This window comes from Leucopleurus acutus, assembly GCF_964270905.1.
Source record: "Leucopleurus acutus genome assembly, chromosome: X".
NCBI classification, from domain to species: domain Eukaryota; kingdom Metazoa; phylum Chordata; class Mammalia; order Artiodactyla; family Delphinidae; genus Leucopleurus; species Leucopleurus acutus.
This window is the reverse complement of record NC_139148.1, coordinates 97103187-97122529: the sequence shown is the minus strand read 5'-3', so window position 1 is coordinate 97122529 and position 19343 is coordinate 97103187. Positions and strand designations below refer to the sequence as shown.

Genomic DNA, 19343 nt, shown 5'->3' with positions numbered 1-19343 from the left:
TCCTTGAGGTATTTCCCCTTCCAGCCTCTCGATTTAAACCAGTAGGATCGCAACTCCCAGCTGACCCCCAACCACATCCTGTCTGGTTTTTTTTTTGGAGTAGAGTTGATTTACAATGTTGTGTTAGTTTCAGGTGTACAGCAAAGTGAATCAGTTATACATATACACATATCTATTCTTTTTTAGATTCTTTTCCCATATAGGTCATTACAGATTATTGAGTAGAGTTCCCTGCACTATACAGTACTGTCTGACTTCGTATTTGGTTTTTAGTGGGTTTCCAGGCTCTTCATCAACTGCCCTGACACACTAGGTCACTTGCTCCCTCCCAGGTGAGCCGTTTTCCCATGTAGGCTCCCTTTCTAGAACTTCCCTCTTTGGAGTAGGAAGTGAGCACCCATCACCCTCTGCTGCCATCTCATGGCTAGAACAAACCATTGCATTGGATTTAATTCCACAGCACTAGATGCTTTCAGAGCCCCTTACCTCCAACACAGGAGAACTATAGCAGCTACCAGGAAACCCCATTTAGCTAATTCTGACTGCTGTGTATACTTGCAAATGGAAAATTATATATTTTTAAAATGTGTTCTAAAACAGAGTTTTCAGCATCTAGCTCACTTTCCTCCATTTAGTTCAAATTAGTGAAGTTTAGCTGTAGTTTGAAATTAGAGGTGTGACTGCCAGTTGACTTGTTTTGTGCGTCTGCACCTGCGTTGCCATTGCTATTGGGAGCCCAGCTCGGGAACCAAGTTGACTAGCGAAGTGCAACGACAGCCAGCTGAGTCCCAAATGTCTCTGTAACCCCTGGGTAAGCACACAGCTCCTTTCTTTCAGAAAAAAAAAAATCACCATGGATTAATGATCTTAACAGATAAATAGCAAATTGTGTTAGACAGAGACTACATGTAAAATATAGGGGCTACTTCGCCTCATAATCTGGAACTAAACTACTTGCCAAAACCTCTTTCTTCGTCTCAAATTTCTGCTGCGGTGGTAAAAAAAAAAAGCAGAACCGCTTAATGAAAGTACAGCTCAGCAAGCTCCCGCACTGGTGAGGGAAGGAAGGTGTTTTGAACGTTTCTCCCTCTTTGGGAAATCTTGCATTGCTACCGATTTCCTTTGTGAGCATTTTTTCTCCTCAACGGAGCCCAGCTTGATTGGCAACTACAAAACAAAGCAACAAAAGTCGTTCTATCTCGGGTCATTTCTGCTGGCCTTTTAAATACACTTTTATACACAACTAGACTATTTTCTGAAGAACTGACATCTGAGGCAATGAAAGTTGGGCCTATTCCAACGTGCAGCCATTTGCTGAGGGAGCAGAAGAAGATTCTTGAAGATCAGTAGACTTTTTCAAACCACCGAGAAAGGCCCTTTATCTCAGATCCTGCCATAGCCAGGAACTTGATTTTTCTTCCCAAACCTGATCGTCTCCCCTGGGGCGGGGGGAGCCACTCATTCTCACCTTTTAGATTTTCTTTTCCTCCAAATGAACTAAAGGAAGAAGTGTTTGCAGCTGTGGATCCCCCAGCTTGAAGTCAGCTGATCGCTTTTAGGAAACACAAAGATAACTCACTGCCAATTACTTCAGAGAACAACAGGCCCAGACTGCCTTCCAAACCCCTGAATGTGAAACATATGTCAAGGTGACCTTCCTTCCAGCCTCACCTATTGCACTTTTGTACACACCCAACAATTTAAAATCATCTGACAATAACCAGTTAGGTGACACAAACGTGGGACTGACTTGTTTGATCCTGATCTAATTTTTCTCTTGCTGACAGCCTCCATGGCAGGCGACATGGTAGATGGCGGGAGTTAAGAAAGACTTTTCTCCACTAAAGGTTCACTGCTACTGGCTTTTTTTTCTCTGCCTCATAGCCTGGCTTACTTCTCAAGACCCCACCCCCCACCCCACATCCTCTGCTCCTACCAGGGGACTTTCCCTCATTTTCCATTATCTCTGCAAAGTGGGGACTCAATCAATAACCAGGGAAGTCTGTCCCTAGCTCACTACTCTTAAACGAGCTCTAACTACAGTGCTTCCTGGAAGCAGAAGGAAAGTGCTTCTGCACTTTCTAACTACAGTGCATCTGAGTGTTAATTGTTAGATGTTAATTGTTGTTGTTGTTGTTACTATTTAACCTCTCTGAGCCTCAATTTTCTCATCTGTAAAATGGGTGTAAATATAGTACCAACCTCCTGGGCTTAGTCAATATATAGAAAATGCTTTTAAAAGTATCCAAAACAAAGGAAGTTCTGTATACATCTAATCTGTGACGGTTATGACTACTACTAATGCCTTGAGAGCACACAGAATGTGAGGTGAAAAGAGAAACGTGTGTGTGTGTTGGGGGTACTTTGGGGGAAAAGAGTTCTGTTTGGGTTATGCATTTGAAATGCCCACTGCGCAGCTGAACATTTAGGTCTGAAGTTTAGCAGGGAGGCAGAGAGGAAATTTTCTCACTTTAACGAATATAGTAAATGCCTGTAAAGCCCCTGGGGATGTGAAATGTTACATAACATACACGATTGTTCCTCCCCTTCAGAAGCTTACCGTTGTAAAAAGGCCAAGTCAAGGGTTCTAGGTATAAATGTAACATGAGGTAATCTCTAAGTGATACCACAAGGAAGAAGCAAGGTGGTCTGGGCTCAAGACGGAGGGATTGCCTCTGGCTGGGGCAATCAGGGAAGGCTTCCAAAAGGAAGTGATGTTCTCTGATTTAATAATTCTCTGTAGCCTTTCCTTATGACTCTAAGTGCCTGCTGATTTGTCCTGTAAATGCCCTGAGTGCCTACGTTGTGGTGCCTCATAACAAAGTCATGAGCTTTTCCTAATGCTAAATGGATCTGATTTGAATGACTAGACTTTATTCTGACTTTTCTTTTTATAAAATGGTGGTAACAGAAGATCAAAGGGGCATAGGTTTTTTTCTTTTTTTTTTCATGTCCTTACTTGGCAAAATAATCTCTGGATTTGGAGGGGAGTGGCCTTCACTGGTCTGTTGAGAGCCAGCCATCTGGGAACCTGACACCTTTACCATCTGTAGCGCTTGTGCAGGAGTCTGAACACAAACCTTATCGTCCCGTTACTTCTTTCACGTGAGTTCGGCTGGCCTCTCAGTGGGATCCTGCAGGCAGAATCACTGTCACTCTCTCTTGTTGGGACCCTCTCCCCTTGTGCGCCACACAGAACCGGGCACAGCACGTGTACAGAGCTACTTGTTAAAATGCCTGAACTGAATCACGTGGACCTTGCATCCCCTTGGCTATGAGCAAGTCAGATTCTGTTCTGCCTTGGGTTCAGCATGGGAATCAGGCACTAAAGTCAGGTGATTATTTAGACAGCTGGCAGGTAGGTCCGTTATAGCTAGATAACTGGCTGATATGAGGTACTCACTTTATTTTATTTTTTTTTGAGGTACTCACTTTAAACTGTTAAGGGTGGTTAGTAGTTTTACATATTACCACTTCCTACAAACATGAATATAACTTCAAGGCCTTAACCCAAAGCAACAAATGATGTGGGCATTTCAGTCACTGTGGCAAGGCCAATGGGGAAGATACTGGAAAGTTCAGCTTTCTGCAGGCCTCAGCTCATACCATCCAGAGATTGATAGAGTACAGTGTTTAAGAGCTTAGTCTATGGTCAGCCAAGCGAGGGCTCCCGTCCTGGCTCCACTACTTACTAAGAATGTGAGCTTGGGCTCAGTCTCATCGTCTATAAAATGGGTATGACACTGATATCTGCCTTTAGGGTTGCTGCGAGATGATCTGTGTGAAAATCTGGTACAGTGTCTGGCACACTATAAGAGCTCATTGTATGGTAGTTAATCTATGTTAAGAATAGCTCCTAGTTGCAACTCCTAAGGGACGTGACTTACCTATCAGACTTCACCCCCTACATACACTGAGGGCAAAACTTCCCAAATTGTTCTACAGGTTCAAGGCAATCGCTATTAAAAACCCAGGTTCCTTTTTTGCATAAATTGACAAGAAGATCATAAAATTCACATGAAGTGCAATGGAGGCAGAAAAGCCAAAACAATTTTGAAAAAGAGCGAAGAATTTAGAAGATTCGTGCTTCTCAATTTCAAAAGTTACTACAGAGCTACTGTAATCAAGACAGTGGGGTACTGGCATAAGGATACACTTACTGATAAATGGAATAGAATTAAGAATCCAAAAATAAACCCTTATATTTATGGTTAGTTGATTTTCAACCAGGGTACCAAAACGATTTAATGGGGAAATAGTAGTCTTTTCAAAAAATGGTGCTGGGACTGATCTTGGGTGGCCTCGGCCTGTACTGGCTTGAAGCAGGATTTCGATTCCCCAGCCAGAGATTGAAGTCAGGCCTCAGCAGTGAGAACACTGAATCCAATCATTAGACCATCAGGGACAGTAGCCAGTGACAAGGCCCTGGCCTGTCGGCTTTGCAGAAATGAATTTCCACAAAGAGACGGAAAGTGGTGAAACAAGTGTTTATTAGGAGGAAAAAGAGTACGCATGAATAGACACACGGGCAGGCTCAGAGACAGAGTTACACCACGTGGTAGTTTGAATCACTTAAATGGGGCATTTCTTCCGGGTTTCCTGTGGCCAATCACCTCGCTTTGCCTGGCTCTGAGTCTGTATTTGGTCTATCTCAGGGTTCTCCCCTGTGTGCGAGCACACCTCTTAACCAAGATGGATTCTAGCGAAGAGGTCTATGGGTAGGTTGACATCACTTACTATGGGGTGGCGCCTCCTCCCTTTTTGACCCCCCAAGGAGCCTTTCTGCGCTCGTGTAGTTGGGAAGGTCTCCTTGACCTCGAGAATGAGAAATATATGGTCTCTTTATCTGTTATCTGGGCAGGGCTTAGCTCCTCCTCACTCCTGCTATTATCTTTGTCTTGGAGTATCTGTCCACAGGGGACGGACTCTAGCTGCTCAGCCTGGGGTCCATCTATCTCCTGCCTCAGGACAAAGTGAATATCCACAGGCAAATAAATGAAGTCGGACCCCTTCCTCATACAATATGCAAAACTTAATTTAAAATGGATCAAAGACCTAAGTATAAGAGGTAAAGCTATCAAACTCAGAGACAGACACATAGGTGTAAATCTTTGTGACCTTGGATCGAGCAATGTTTCTTATATATGGCTGCAACAGCACAAGCAACAAAAGAAAACATAAAATGGACTTCATCAAAACGAAAAACTGTTGCTCTAGGCTCTGTACAGTTCGGCCTTTATAGTGCGATCAAGCATACAACACACGGGCACTGCTGTTTTTCCTGCAGCCCCTCTTTGTGAGGCATTCTCGAAATCCACTAGAGATTGATTAAATAGACTCAAATTGGAACTTCAATATGCGAGCAGGAGTTAGGACTGTGCTTTCAAAGCTCACAGATGTGTCTGGATTAGATACTACGTGGTGGCTTGAGACAAGTTTGTTTTGTAATATTCTAATTGCAGTTTGTTCTGCCAGAGTCCATACCACCCTATACTACTCTTGTCAGATATAAACATAGGAAATAAAAACCTGTTCAACTTTAAAATTATTACGTTCAGACAAATCGAAAATCAGAGCAGAGGCATTGAATGTAAAGGTTGGGTGGTCATATCCACTATTAAAAGAAGTTTCACATCTGCATTTTTGCTTTAGGGGAGAGTGATTTCTGGGATCAGAGTTATTGGGGATACACAAGGAGAAGAAGTCCTAGGAGACCATAAAGACCATGGCAAAATGGTCCAAATATCTGGTTCTGGCAGCAGCTGGGGGACAGTACTGTAGAACAGCAAACTACAAATTGCTGCCTGTTTTGTTAATAAAGTTTTATTGGCACACAACTACACCCATTCATTTACATATTATGTATCGCTGAGTTTGTGCTGAAACAGCTGAATTGAGTCTTTGCAAAAGGGACGATATGGTCTGCGAAGTCCCAAATATTTACTATCTGGCCCTTTACAGAAAAAGTTTGCTGACCCCTGCTGTGTAACACCAGTACTACAGTCTGGATATCTCCATTTAGATGTCCCACAGACAAATCTAACTCAGCAGGTATAAAAATGCATGCATCTCCGTAACTTGCTCCAGCTTCAGTGTTCCCACTCTCGATTAATGGCACTACTGTCCACCAATTCACCCAAAAGAGAAGCCTCCCTCCCTTTTATCCTCTCACCCTTTATATTACTTCACTTCCCACCCATCACCACATCCTGCCAATTCTACCTCCTCACTATATTTTGAATCTGAGCACATCTCTTCATTTCCACTGCCATTACCTTAGTCTGAGTCACGATCATTTTGTACAACATTGACAACAGCTTTCTAACTGGTCTTCCTGCCCCTAGTTTTGCCCACCCTCTGCCCCCAATCCATTTTCTACTCAATAATCATAGGATCTTTCTAATGTCTAAATCTGATTCTGGCACACACATAATGATATATGCAGCTAAGATTTAATGATCCCTTACTATTTGCTACACATAGTTCTAAGTGCTTCATGTATAGTAACTGATCTTAATCCTCACATGAATCCTATATGGCAGATGTTGTTATTAACTCCATTCTTTAGATGAAGACTTTGAAGAGCAGAGAGAACCAGTGCAATCTAGCTCAAGTGTCTATAGTCTTAACTACTCTACTATACTGCTCTACACACACACACACACACACACACACGAACCTATCATTTATGGCTTCTCATTGCTCTTAAAATGAGTCATACTATTTATAATGGCCAAAGACTATCATTTTTTTTTGAGTTGTGTAGCCCTTTATTAGCGACTAAAATATAAGGTATCTGTTGTACAACACGGGTAGTAATTGACTATAACTGGAGATTTTTATATTCTAATACAGATCATTTATAAATGCAATTTCTTTATTAAAAAGCTTCCACCCTTTTTGTTTGTTTGTGTACAATTTGCAAAACTATTCTGAAAGCGGAGTATATGTGCACAAGTGTGCAAGGAGTGCAAATTCAGGATATGGTAAATGCTACACAAGTTACTTTCCAAAAACTGACTGCCACAACTGTGCCAAAGACTATCATTTTGATCTCCTGTAGCCCCTGCCTACCTCTCCAGCCTCATCTCTTGCCATCCACAGCCTTGCAGTTCAAGCAGCAGTCTCCCCAGACGGCTCTACCTCCCCATACCAGTCACGCTCTTTTTCACCTCCATGCCTTTAGTCATGTTATCCCCGCTACTCTGGCTGTTTACTCTCTTCCCATCTCCTTCACTACACCTAGCCAGCTTCTACACATCCTTCAATGCTCCACTCAGGTCTTACCTGCTCCAGGAAGCCTTTGCAGAGCAGTCCGAATTTGCCCTTCCTTTGTGCTCCCATTACGCCTTGTTTTCCTATCCATTTCCATGCCCTCACTAGACTGTTTCATAACTGTCTTTTTATATATGTGTCTCCCTCACTAGACTGGGTGCTTCCAGTGCTTCTCCCGTTGCATCCAAATATTTTGCTTTACCCTCCTACTTTTCTATACTTTTTTTTCTAGGACCTTTTCGTCCCAGCCTTTGGCATAAGCTATAATGCCAAGAAGAGTAGAAAGGGACTGTATGGGATTTTGTCTTTTGTGTGTAAATGTGTGAAAAGGAGATGTGAGGACATAAGGGGGATCGTGAACATCTTTGGAGAAAATGAGATCACATGATAAAAAGACTTTAGAGCTTTTTTTTTTTTTGGTCATCTAGTAATAGTAACCTGCTTTAGGGTAGGCTAGTCCCTAAAACGGATAATGGCTCAAACACAATAGAATTATCTCAGTCATGTAACTGTCCAAGACAGATATTCTTGGTCAACAAGATAGTTCTCCTCCACATCGTCACTGAAGGACACGGGCTGACAGAAGCCCCTAGGCCACCCTGAGCTACCACACCCCACTCAGCAAGAAAGGGGAGAGAACATGGAGGAGCACACATGGGGGACATATATAGTCCAGGCCTAGAGGTGCCACTCATCATTTCTGCTCACATTCCATTATTGAGAACTTGCTCATGTGGCCACGCCTCACTGCAAGGGAGCCTGGGAGATGTAGTCCAGCTTGTGCTCAAGGAAGAAAGAATGGTTTTGGTGGGAAGCTAGTGACCTTCACAGATATACTGACAGTAAAATTGGGCTAGTTTACCTTGGGTGTTAGGTAAATGATGGAAGAATTTTATTTCCTTTGTACTAGTAAGCTGTATGGTGCAGTGCTGTTTAACCTTTCCCATGGGAAGCTGGAGTAATCAGATAGAGGCAATCTTTAAAATCATTGCTGACAGTTGAGCTCCCTATTGAGTTGCTTACCAGGACGTAACAGCCGGAGGGTGACTTGCAATGCTGATGATCTCTTAACTATTAATCACTGACACTCTGTAGATTGCCTTTAAGTAAAATCCCAGCTGAGTTAGACACTGTCATATAATCTTGGCCCCCAAATAGCTTTGCCTCCTTTGCATGTCTAGACTAGGGAGCGTGTTAAATAAATGGCAAAGTAGCAACCTGATTCTTTGCTAGCCAACCAAGAGGTGCTCAGAACCAAAAGGGAAAAAAGAAAACATCAAAAAGGGAACTCATTTCCATTCCAAACCACAGCCACAGGCATGAGCTTATTTGCTGCCAGTTCGTGTTTGCCCAGAGTACACATTTGTTGATGACCTCATGTAAGCTAGGGGAATGAGTAAAAGTGAATCCATTTGAAATGAAACATCCCCATGATTCTCTGCTAAGAGGCATGTACATTCCCAGGAGAACTTTGTAAAACAGCTGCCCACGCTCTACTCCCCGGGGAGGCTCATTTAGTGGGCTGTGGTGTGACTTGGGAATTGGGATTTTTTTTCATGTTCCCTGGATGATTCTGACGCAGAGCCAGGTTCGGGGAAGCATCTCTCTAACACAATGGGAGGGGGAATAGGGGGCCACGCCAAAGCACAAACCAGAGTGATTGATTCTGTTTAATGTATGAAACAGATAATCAACCCTAAGGAAGATCCAGTCTCCTAGCTTGACATGTAGAGCTGTCTCTGAGGTTAGACCCATGCATGGGAGCCTGGAGATCAGGCCTCCTCTGGGGATTGGCCGTGCAGCTGGCTCTAAACTAGGAGAGCTATTATGAATGTAGACTTCCACCTGGACATCCCAGATGCCTGACTCGTTCTCTTCTTTTCCCAGTTTGTGGCCCAGCCCAACTGCCAACAGTTGCTTGCCACTCTGTGGTACGATGGCTTCCCTGGATGGCGGCGGAAACACTGGGTAGTCAAGCTTCTGACGTGCATGACCATTGGGTTCCTGTTTCCCATGCTGTCTATTGCTTATCTGATCTCACCCAGGAGCAACCTTGGGCTGTTCATCAAGAAACCCTTTATCAAGTTTATCTGCCACACAGCCTCATATCTGACCTTCCTCTTCATGCTTCTCCTGGCTTCTCAGCACATCATCAGGACGGACCTCCATGTGCAGGGGCCTCCCCCGACTGTAGTGGAATGGATGATATTGCCTTGGGTTCTCGGTGAGTCAAAGAGACCAGGAGCTATGGCCAGACTGCCTGCTGGTCCTGTCTAAAGAAACTACTGGAATAGGCAGTTGGACTGGCCCTGAATTCGGGCACCTTCCCTCTGTGCAGTGGGGTTGTCCTTTGTTGGGAGTGTCAGAAATGTGGTTCCTTCCTCCCCAGGCCCTGGCCGCTCAGCACCACAGGGTTCACCGTGAGATTGACAGTGTACCCAAGGCTTGTTTCAGCTAACCTAACATCATCAAGGACAAGGAAGTTGTCTGTCAGTTGATTTAGAGGGAAAGCCAAGTGTTAAGTCAGGACAGGTTCAGGTAAGCTAGGCAGGGCAAGTGCTGGTCAGTCTATTCAATGCCTTCTTTCCCATAACTGGGGTTGGGGGGCAGGGGTGGCACTCGGATCTGCTGCTTTCTTGTGACTACTCCACACAATCCCACTACTTATTCAGGGTCCACATCCTATTTGGATACTGATTTCACAACCAGAGGGAAACCTTGGGAAATTCACACAAGTCATGGTTAAAGCAGCCTTACCAGAAGCCTCCAGGCATAATTCCATTGCACTGGACCCTCCAATGCATTTCCATCCTCCAAGTCCTTGCTGCTCGAACTGTGGTCCCCAAACCAGCAACGTCAGCATCATCTGGGAACCTGTGAGACATGCAGAATCTCAAGTCTCACCCTGGGTCTGTGGAATCAGAATCTGCATGATCTCCGGTAGATTCCCGCATATTTTAAAGTCTGAGACTCACTGCTTTAGACCACGGCCACACCTTTTACTGCTTTCCACATTCCAAGGCTAAAGAAACATCTATGCCATCAGGCAGAATTCCATGAAACCCACACGCAATGAGAGGAGAGAGGAGAAAAGAGGATTCTAAATTATTCTGGGCCCCATAGCCTAGCTCCAGTCCCAACATCCAGTACGTTGGACCGTGGCCAGCTTTTGCTCACCTCAAAGCTCATTGAGAAGTTTTCCCTCTAGCACATAGTGGAAACTAAGGACTATGGGATAATATTGACCTAATTAATTCATTGATGAAATTACCCCTACTCTAAAATGGGAAGAGGGTAGAATCAGACGCCCTGAATTGCAACAACATTCCAGTAACTGTGGTAATGATGTAAAAGTGAGTAGTATCCAGAAAATTATAACATATAGGCATCTTTAGGTAAAGCCTATCCTTGGTAAGTTCAAGACAGGGAGGTGAGGTAGTAAAGAAAGAAGAAAGTTATTACTATCTCTAGGGGCTCCACTGACCCCCAATTCATTCATTGATTTCCTCTTTCTTCATTTGGGAGAATCCTGCTATGATGTCTAGTCTGACGCTGTGAAGAAATAAACCTTTTGCCTCCATTCTTCAGGTTTCATTTGGGGGGAGATTAAGGAAATGTGGGATGGTGGATTTACTGAATACATCCATGATTGGTGGAACCTGATGGATTTTGCAATGAACTCACTCTACCTGGCAACTATTTCCTTGAAGATCGTGGCCTATGTCAAGGTAACTTGGAATGTTCGCCATTTTTCTTAAACAGTGATTTTGGTTACATTAAGCTTTAGCTGTGGGAGCATAAAAAGTTTAGGAGGAAAGTGCTGATGACAGTTCAGTCCATGTGGAAAAGTACCACAAAACAGACATTCTTTCAGTGGTTTGTAAGCAGTGTCCACCTAACCAAAGAAAGTGGAGAATGGAGCAATTTGCAAATGAATTCTTAGCTTCTTCAACTCTGACAGTCGCCCATCTCAATTAGCGTTTACGGCCTTTCTACAATGTCCTCGCCAAGAAGATGGCCCACTGATGCTTGCACAGGGCAGAGACTAGGAAATTCACTGAATTTCCAGAAGCCTCTCTCAATACTTGTCACTTCATTAAAAAGTGCTACTTTGTATTTTTCTAATATTATTCTCCCTGTGACACATCCATTAGTGATCCTTCCTCCCTATAGGGTCAAATGGAACGGGGCTGTTCCTTCTCCATAAAGGGCTTCCTAACCCGCTGAGCTGTCTCTTCCCAGAGCTAAATATTCATACTTCCCTCAAGTGTTCTTCGTTGGATAGGGAGCAGAACCCTAGAATCACATCACTGCCACCACCAGGATGATCATTCAAGCTGTTATGAATCCCGCCTTTCGAGTATCACCCAATCTATGTCTCTCTACGAATCTAGATCACACACACACACCACCTTGATGTTGTCCCTGCACAATGTACAGCCTGAATTATCCTGAAAAACAGCTTCATGTCCAACACCTCATGCTGGGTAGTCACAGGCTCTGAGTTCGAGTTTGGTGCTCATTAGATAATGGAATGGCTGTGCTCCCTATACCCTGAATTGAACTGCTCCAGCGTGAGAAAGGCTGACAATCCCATCTCCAAGATTGTCTAGTCAGTCATGCTTTTTGGCACTAAATCCCACATGAAGGAGTTTTAGAATGGGAATATGGCTGTCCCCCAAATCGCCAACTTAGTTTATTTTTATATCCCTAATATGCATATTGCATAAATTTTAAGACCTTTGGAGTTAGTTACATGGAGCGTGAATATTGAATGCAGTCCTGAAACATTTTTGAAAGCCTAAGAGTATGCTTTCACTGGTGGTGATCGTTTAACACATACTTACAACTTCGTTACAAGAAAAAGCTGGTAAGGAAAATGTTTGAATCTCTGGTTAATGTGCCTGGATGAAATCCATGTCATTCTGGCACTCTGCTGACTAAGTAACACTGTTTGCCTAAAAAAAAAAATTCTTCGTTTGGCAGTGGTATTTATATCCTGAAGGGACAATAAATTATCAATCTAGAAATTGGTGGGTTCTGCTTAAACAGGAAAGTTTAGAATAAATGATCAAAAGGATTAACCCTTGGGGATGTGAAAATGTGTCAACAGATGCCCAACGTTAGTTAATCACATAACCTGTCCAATTTCACTGGCAAGCCTTCCAAGGACCAGATACTTCCCCACCATAGACTGTAAGGATAAATCAGCTCCACTAAGCTGAGTAAATGCCCCTCAACTGACATTTAACCCAAAAAAAGACATTTGCCAAGAAGTTAGAGTCCTTCTCAAGAAAGGAGAATTTACCAAGCAAGACATTCCACATGCAGACTGGATTTGCACTGAGAAACTATCAATGGGCAGTCTGGTCCACGCTTGCACAGAGGCACACCAGTCTGAAATGAACTTCTCCAAGTAGGCAGAGCCAACCTCTACGAGGTAAAGACACAGGGCTGGTCCCCAGGCCCTTTGAAAAATTTCAGATCACTATTGTACTGAGGCAGTACAGAAGCACCATGGCATAAACTGGCCTTAAGAAAATCCTTCATTAGCGTGAAAAACTAGTCAACAGTATATATACTCCACCTCACATTATTTTGCTTTTGAGTTCACCCCCCTTTGAAAAGCGTAGAGGCCAATTTTCAAGCTGCATTCCATCCCAAAGAATATGAGAAAACTCACCTGCCTCCCAATATCACTAACTCAAGAGTCAGGAAACGTAAATGTAATCCCTGCTCTGATATTTAGGAGCTAGATTAGCTGGATTACCACAGGCCATCCTTCTACCTCTCTGAGCCTCAGACACTGCCTCTGAAAAATAAAACTGGACTAGATCAATGGATTTCAGGCTTTGAATTGTTTTCCATGGAACCACATCTTGAAATTAAAACTTATGCAGAACTTGAATATATTAAGGAGCTCAAAGGAATGAATTTGAATCGAGGAATCAATCTTCCAGGCCTCCTCTTTGGTTTCCACAGTAGCCACCAGGTGCTTCCACTGAACCCTCAGGCTTGAAGGAACGCAATTTGAAAACCATTTGCGTTTGATCAGGGGTCAGCAAACTATGATCTGCAGGCCAAACTGGGGCCACTGCCACATCTGTTTGTTTATGTATTGCCTGTTAGTTCTAGAAGGAAAGAGTTGAGTAGTTGCCACAGGGACCATATAGTCCACAAAGCCAAAAATATGTACTATCTGGCCCTTGTCAGAAAAAGTCTGCTGACCTCTACGCAGGCTAAACGAGCTCCAAGTTTATTCCCTGCTATCATATTCTATAATATCTTTCTCCAAAAATATACATGCAAAGCATAGATTTGCCACGAGAATCACCTTTCACACTTTTGACTGTCCTGCAAATCCAAACTCACCAGCCCATGGGCAGAAGACTTCCCTGTGGTTACAGGTGTGCCTGTGGAGAGAGAAAACCCTAAATTATGAGTTATGCATGTTCCAGTTGAGAGTACCTAGTTTTAAAATATAGGTCTGTTTTGTTATCAGCAAAGAATCTGCATCTTTCACATAGACCACCAAACCTGTAAAGGCCTATCTAACATATGTGCTGTGATATCAACTATCATATATGTAATATTTAACGGAAATAGTGCTAGACTGAGTGTGCAGAGACCTGAGTTTTGGTCCTGGCTCTGCCACCAACTTGCTGTGTGACCTTAAGCAACTCACTCTGCCTCTCTGGATTTCAGCTCCTCCACTTGTAAAACAGGCATAACAATGTCCACCCCTCACAACGATGCAGCAAATGTTTTCTTTAGAAAGAAAAACAGAGAGATACAAGATTTGGCCAAGAGTGTGTAAGACCAATTGGCCACCCCAAGTCTATTTGAAACAGAAGCAAGTTTTCTCCAAACTCCTCTGACAGTGAAGAATATTGGATACACACAATGATTTTAACAACACCAGTTTCCTCAGTTGTTGGAAGCGAAGCACATTTGAGAAATGCTAACAATGTAATTTGGCCCTCGATGCAACATTTTCTCAGGAAAGTTGTTTACATTTAGTCCTGAGAAATTGTGATATTTAGATGAGTGCTCAAGGCAATATGCTTCAGATTGAATTCCAGGCAAAATCTACTTCTGTCTTGGGGAAGGTAAAAAGCAATTTCTTATATTTCCATAACACCTCCCCTTATGGAGTACACAGACGTTCACATATGGATACATAATCACAGACATGTGCAGTGGGTAGGAGTAGATATTATCCTCATTCTCTGGTGAGATTGAGAGAGAGAGAGGCAGTTTTAAGCGACAAAGCCCAAATTGGAGCTCAGGCCTCACGTCGAAGCCATCTTTCCACGAGGCGACATCTAATGTTCCAGGAGCTGAAAGCTCAGGCAAGACTGAAAAATGGGCAGCCAACCCCAGAAATCCTGGCTCTTCCCCTTCTTCAACCCCTGGTTCTTCATTTGTGCTAGAGGGACATTGCAATTTGTCAGACTGTCAAAGGAACAATAAAATACATCCATACACCACTGTGCGGACAGTACTAAATTTACTACCTGGAAGGTTGACGTGCCATTTGTAATAGTATGGGAGAAAAGCGTATTGGCAGAAAACTCTGAGTAATGACCCTCTAAGGATGCTCTATCAGCCCCAAACTGCAGTCAGCAGGGAAGTCAACATGAACACTGCACACTGAGGAGGCTGAACCTGTCGCTTGTCCTTCAGTAACTACAAGTCGTCTGCAGTGCTCAGAACAAAATGGGGGATTGGGTAGGAAAGTTGATTTGAAATCTCATTAGGAAGCAGAGCGATTTGGGCATACCTGTGGCTCTGTTCCAGGGACACTTCTCAACAATCTGGTCAACTCACACTTCAAAAATGTCTGTTGATAAACTACAGGTGGTTACTCCAGATAATTGCTCTGAAATTCATTTTTCTACATCTGTGTGCTGGGTATATATTTCGATGAGAGTGGGAGGACGAGTGTTATTAGCATCATGTATTGATTGGGTGGGAAAAAAAGACAAATAGTGCCAATCACGGGGGGAGCTGTTGTATAAATGAATGCTTGATGCTTAATTTCGTGGCTTTATTTGGGTGCAGAAGGGAGAAAAGAGGGGAAAGTTTTCTAAATGCTCGCTGTACCTCTCATCTTGTGCACTTGTTGTTTCTTCCAGTATAATGGTTCTCGTCCAAGGGAAGAATGGGAAATGTGGCACCCAACTCTGATTGCAGAAGCTCTCTTTGCGATATCCAACATTTTAAGTTCGTTGCGTCTCATATCCCTCTTCACAGCCAACTCCCACTTAGGGCCTCTGCAGATCTCTTTGGGGCGCATGTTGCTTGATATCCTCAAATTCCTCTTTATCTACTGCCTGGTACTGCTGGCTTTTGCCAATGGATTGAACCAGCTTTACTTTTATTATGAGACCAGAGCAATCGATGAGCCCAACAACTGCAAGGGGATCCGATGCGAGAAACAGAACAATGCCTTCTCCACGTAAGACTCCCCGCTTTCCTCTTCTGCCTTTTGTCTGCTTTCTCCTTCTTTGCCCTATTTTCCGTCCACAGCTTCATCAGTGCCCCTTGACAGTGCATGCAGAGCTCACTTATGGATCAACCCGAAGGGTCTGAAGTGAAGGAAGGTTCTTCCCTCCCTGCAGGGGACCAGGACGGGAAGTAGAGTTAGGTGAGGGAGGAAAGAGACAAACACACAGGGGCTCCCAGGAACTCATCTAAAGGGTTAGTTCTGAACTATTTTGGTCACATCCCATATTTTTAAAGGAATTCATGGGAAGGGGTAAATAATTCCTCTCTCTAAAAAGCATCACTAACCAAGGAAATGAAACGGCAAGGCTATACCTCTCAACAAGTGATTGCCAAAGCTAATGTAACTGTTCTGAATCAAGAACAAAGAAAAAGGGAGAGTGCAAAATTATCTGAATGCACCTTGTGATATTGTGATTAATAATAAGAAATATGTATTTGCTCTTTGTCTCCATTTCTGGCACAGAGCTCCAAAAAGCCTTGGAATTTCCTAAGTGATGAGAACAACAAAGGTGTCTTTGGCTGTGTTAACAAAGTGACTTTTGGACCTCACCTAAGGATGGGGGCCGGTTACCCCCATGTGATTAGAGGGTTGGAACATTCAGTCTCACCCCTGCACCTTCAAGGGAGGGGAGAGGGACTGGAAATTGAGTTCAGTTACCAATGGCCAATGATTTAATCAACCGTGACTATGTAATGAACCCTCCATAAAAACCCAAAAGGACAGGGTTCAGAGAGCTTCCAAGTTGGTGAGCACGTGGAGATTTGGGGAGAGTGGGTGATCAGAGAGGGCAGGGAAGCTCTGCAACCCCGCACATACCTTGCCGTATGCATGTTCTATCTGGCTGTTTCTGAGTTGTATCCTTTTATAATAAACCAGTAATCTAGTCATTTCAATGTTTCTCTGAGTTTTGTGAGGTACTCAAAGCCAAGGAGAGGGCTGTGGGAAGCTCTGATCTATAGCCAGCTGGTCAGAAGCACGGGGGACAACCTGGACTTGTAATTGGCATCTGGGAATGGGGGAAAGGGAAGTAGTCTTGTGGGACTGAGCTCTGAATCCATGGAATCTGACGTTATCTCCCAGGGGTGTCAGAATTGAGTTGACTTGTAGGACACCCAGCTGGTGTCAGAGAATTGGTGATATGGGGGGAAAATATCTCCCCATACCCAAAGGCTGGAGTTGAGTTAAGACCGCTTAGATGGTGTCAGAGCAATGGGATTTGCTAGAACAGCCCTGGCTCACGGAAACATGTGGTTTGGGAAGAGAAAAATAAATAAGAGGGCAGGGGGATGACGAATCTTTGATTCCTAGATGCAGAAGAGACAGGCTAAAAGTAAGATGAGAGTCAGCTCAACTTCTGGGGTTAAATTAAGGTTTCAGGTGGGCCAAAAGGCACCAAGCAGTGACTAGAAATGTCTCCTTTTCCCACTTGGGACACAGGAGACAGCTCATGACTCTCTGTCCATGAGTCCACTGCCTCTGGACCTATGGAACCCCTGTGCCTTTTCTTTGTAAACCCAACACCTACTTCTCTAGGACCTTTAAGCTTCCAGAATGGCTTTTATTTTCTCACAAGTCACTGTTAGGGGAAGCAGACAAGAGAAAGAAAATAAGCACATGTCAGGAAAAGTGTTGGGTTCCAGGAGCAGTCCTGAGCTTACCCCGGACTCAGTGTCCTACACCTTGTCCATCTCTAGCCCCTGTTCTGGAGAGAGCCAGTCATCTGGTAATCACAGCAATTACCCCAAGGTCGTGAGAGATTCTTAGTCATTAAATTGAGATACAATTTTCCCCCTTAACTCTATAAACTAGGGCAGATCAATGGACTCAGACATTCTCGAAATGTGTTAAGTAACAAAGGCCAGGGGGGAAAAAAAGGGTTTCTGCCCGACCCCAAGTTGCACCAATAGAGAGGAGAAAAGGCAAGGCAATGTAGCCTACCCTTATTATTTGCCTTTAGCGGCATTTCCTAAAATAGATGACAGATAACCACAGTTCACAGGGATATGAATAGACATGAAAACAAGATCTCTGATCAAGTGAGTTTTGGAAATGCTGGGACAAATTTAAGAAGGTTTCTCCACTGCAGGGCTTCTCAGAGATTTTCCATTGTGAATCTACAGTAAAGGGAGAGGTTTTCCCAAATGTATTGACCAAGATGCTATTCCCGTGAATAAAGTTTGGAAAATGTTGCCTCGCCGCGTTGCCCATTTTATAGCACCTACCCCCTCCACTAGGCCACACTCCCTCCCTGTCCTCCCAGAACTCAGGGCAAAATCTTGGATGGGGAAACCAGACTTATGTGAAAGGGGAAAAGAGGCCAAAATGGGACGACAAAGAGATAGTGCCGTTTTGGTGAAGCCAACCAGGAGTGGACAAAGGCAGCTGGTCACCTCGCTAATGCCTCTTGACTAGGAACTGCTTCCTCTCCTGCATTAGTCTAGAGACAGAACTCACATCAACCTGTTTTCAATACAAAGAGCAATTTTGTAGTGGCTTGAGCACCAGGAGACCGTATCTGTTCCCATCAAAGCATTCGACAGAATTGCACACCTGAATGCAAGGCGCCTTCCGGGAGGCCAGGTCCCTGCCAATTACCCTCTCACATGAACTCTGCTGAGGAAGTTTATGAAATGCCTCCTTGTAAGTCTGTAGTGATTATTAACACCCCTGTTGCCAACTGACATTGGTTCTCATCACTTGCCCAGCAGGGACAATTGACAAGAATGGGCACCTGTAGTACATGAAGTTATCTCTTGGGGTGTCAGGTATAAAGAAGCATTGTCATGCTGGGGGTAGATCAGCAGTAATGTTACCTTAACTTCCCTTCTAGGTGTTGATTTCTTTTTTCCTCCACAGAAGTCTGACTCAGATTTATGTTCTCCTTTAAATGCCTCAACTCAGGCATTTATAATACCTGCTAAAATACATGCTACTTAGAGCGTCAGAAAGACTCTGTTTTTAGAGAAGGGGAAAAGGGAGCTTGTTAACAGATCTGACGTAAACTATGGCATCTGCTTGCTGTCACCCTTTTCCTTCTGATTCTCCAGAGATGTCATTGCTATTCTCCTGCTTAAAAAAGAAAAATTTTTCTGGGCACACAATTCAGGGGGACCTTGTTATCCTTGCTGACAAGCACATGACAGTACTGTGGGTGGTTTGAGTTCAGTATTCAATACTGGCCTTCATCCACTGTTGAGAGCAATTGGGAAGGCATCCTTCGGCGGGCACGGGGCTTGGGAAGAAACAGGGCGGAAGTGGCAAAAAGCTAACTTGGTGGTGCTGTTTCTCCTTCTGCGGTCCTGACCCTCAACTCCAGATGCCTCCTGAACACACCTGGCTGTGCCGCAGGCCTCTCAAACACAACATCCACAACTAAATTCCTTATCTCTATAGCCCCACCCCAAACCCACTTCCGTCTTAATTCCTCATCTCATTCAATGACACCAGGCAGACTCCTAGGAGTCATCTGGGACTCTCCCCCTCTCCCCCAGGCAACACATCCTGTCTCACACTCACTTCCTAAATATCTCTTAAACCCATCCTCTGTACACACACA

At 43.9% G+C, this 19343-nt stretch overlaps 1 protein-coding gene across 1 annotated transcript in view; it reads left to right on the top strand.

Annotated features, from left to right (window-relative positions):
- TRPC5 (transient receptor potential cation channel subfamily C member 5) overlaps positions 1-19343 on the top strand; it is a gene marked incomplete at both ends in the record, with an annotated part of 134382 nt that overhangs the window by 70237 nt on the left and 44802 nt on the right. The window contains 3 exons of the mRNA XM_082864935.1: positions 9163-9499; positions 10864-11003; positions 15414-15736. Of these exons, the coding sequence (XP_082721061.1) occupies positions 9163-9499; positions 10864-11003; positions 15414-15736 (800 nt within the window). The remainder of the gene's footprint in view (positions 1-9162; positions 9500-10863; positions 11004-15413; positions 15737-19343) is intronic.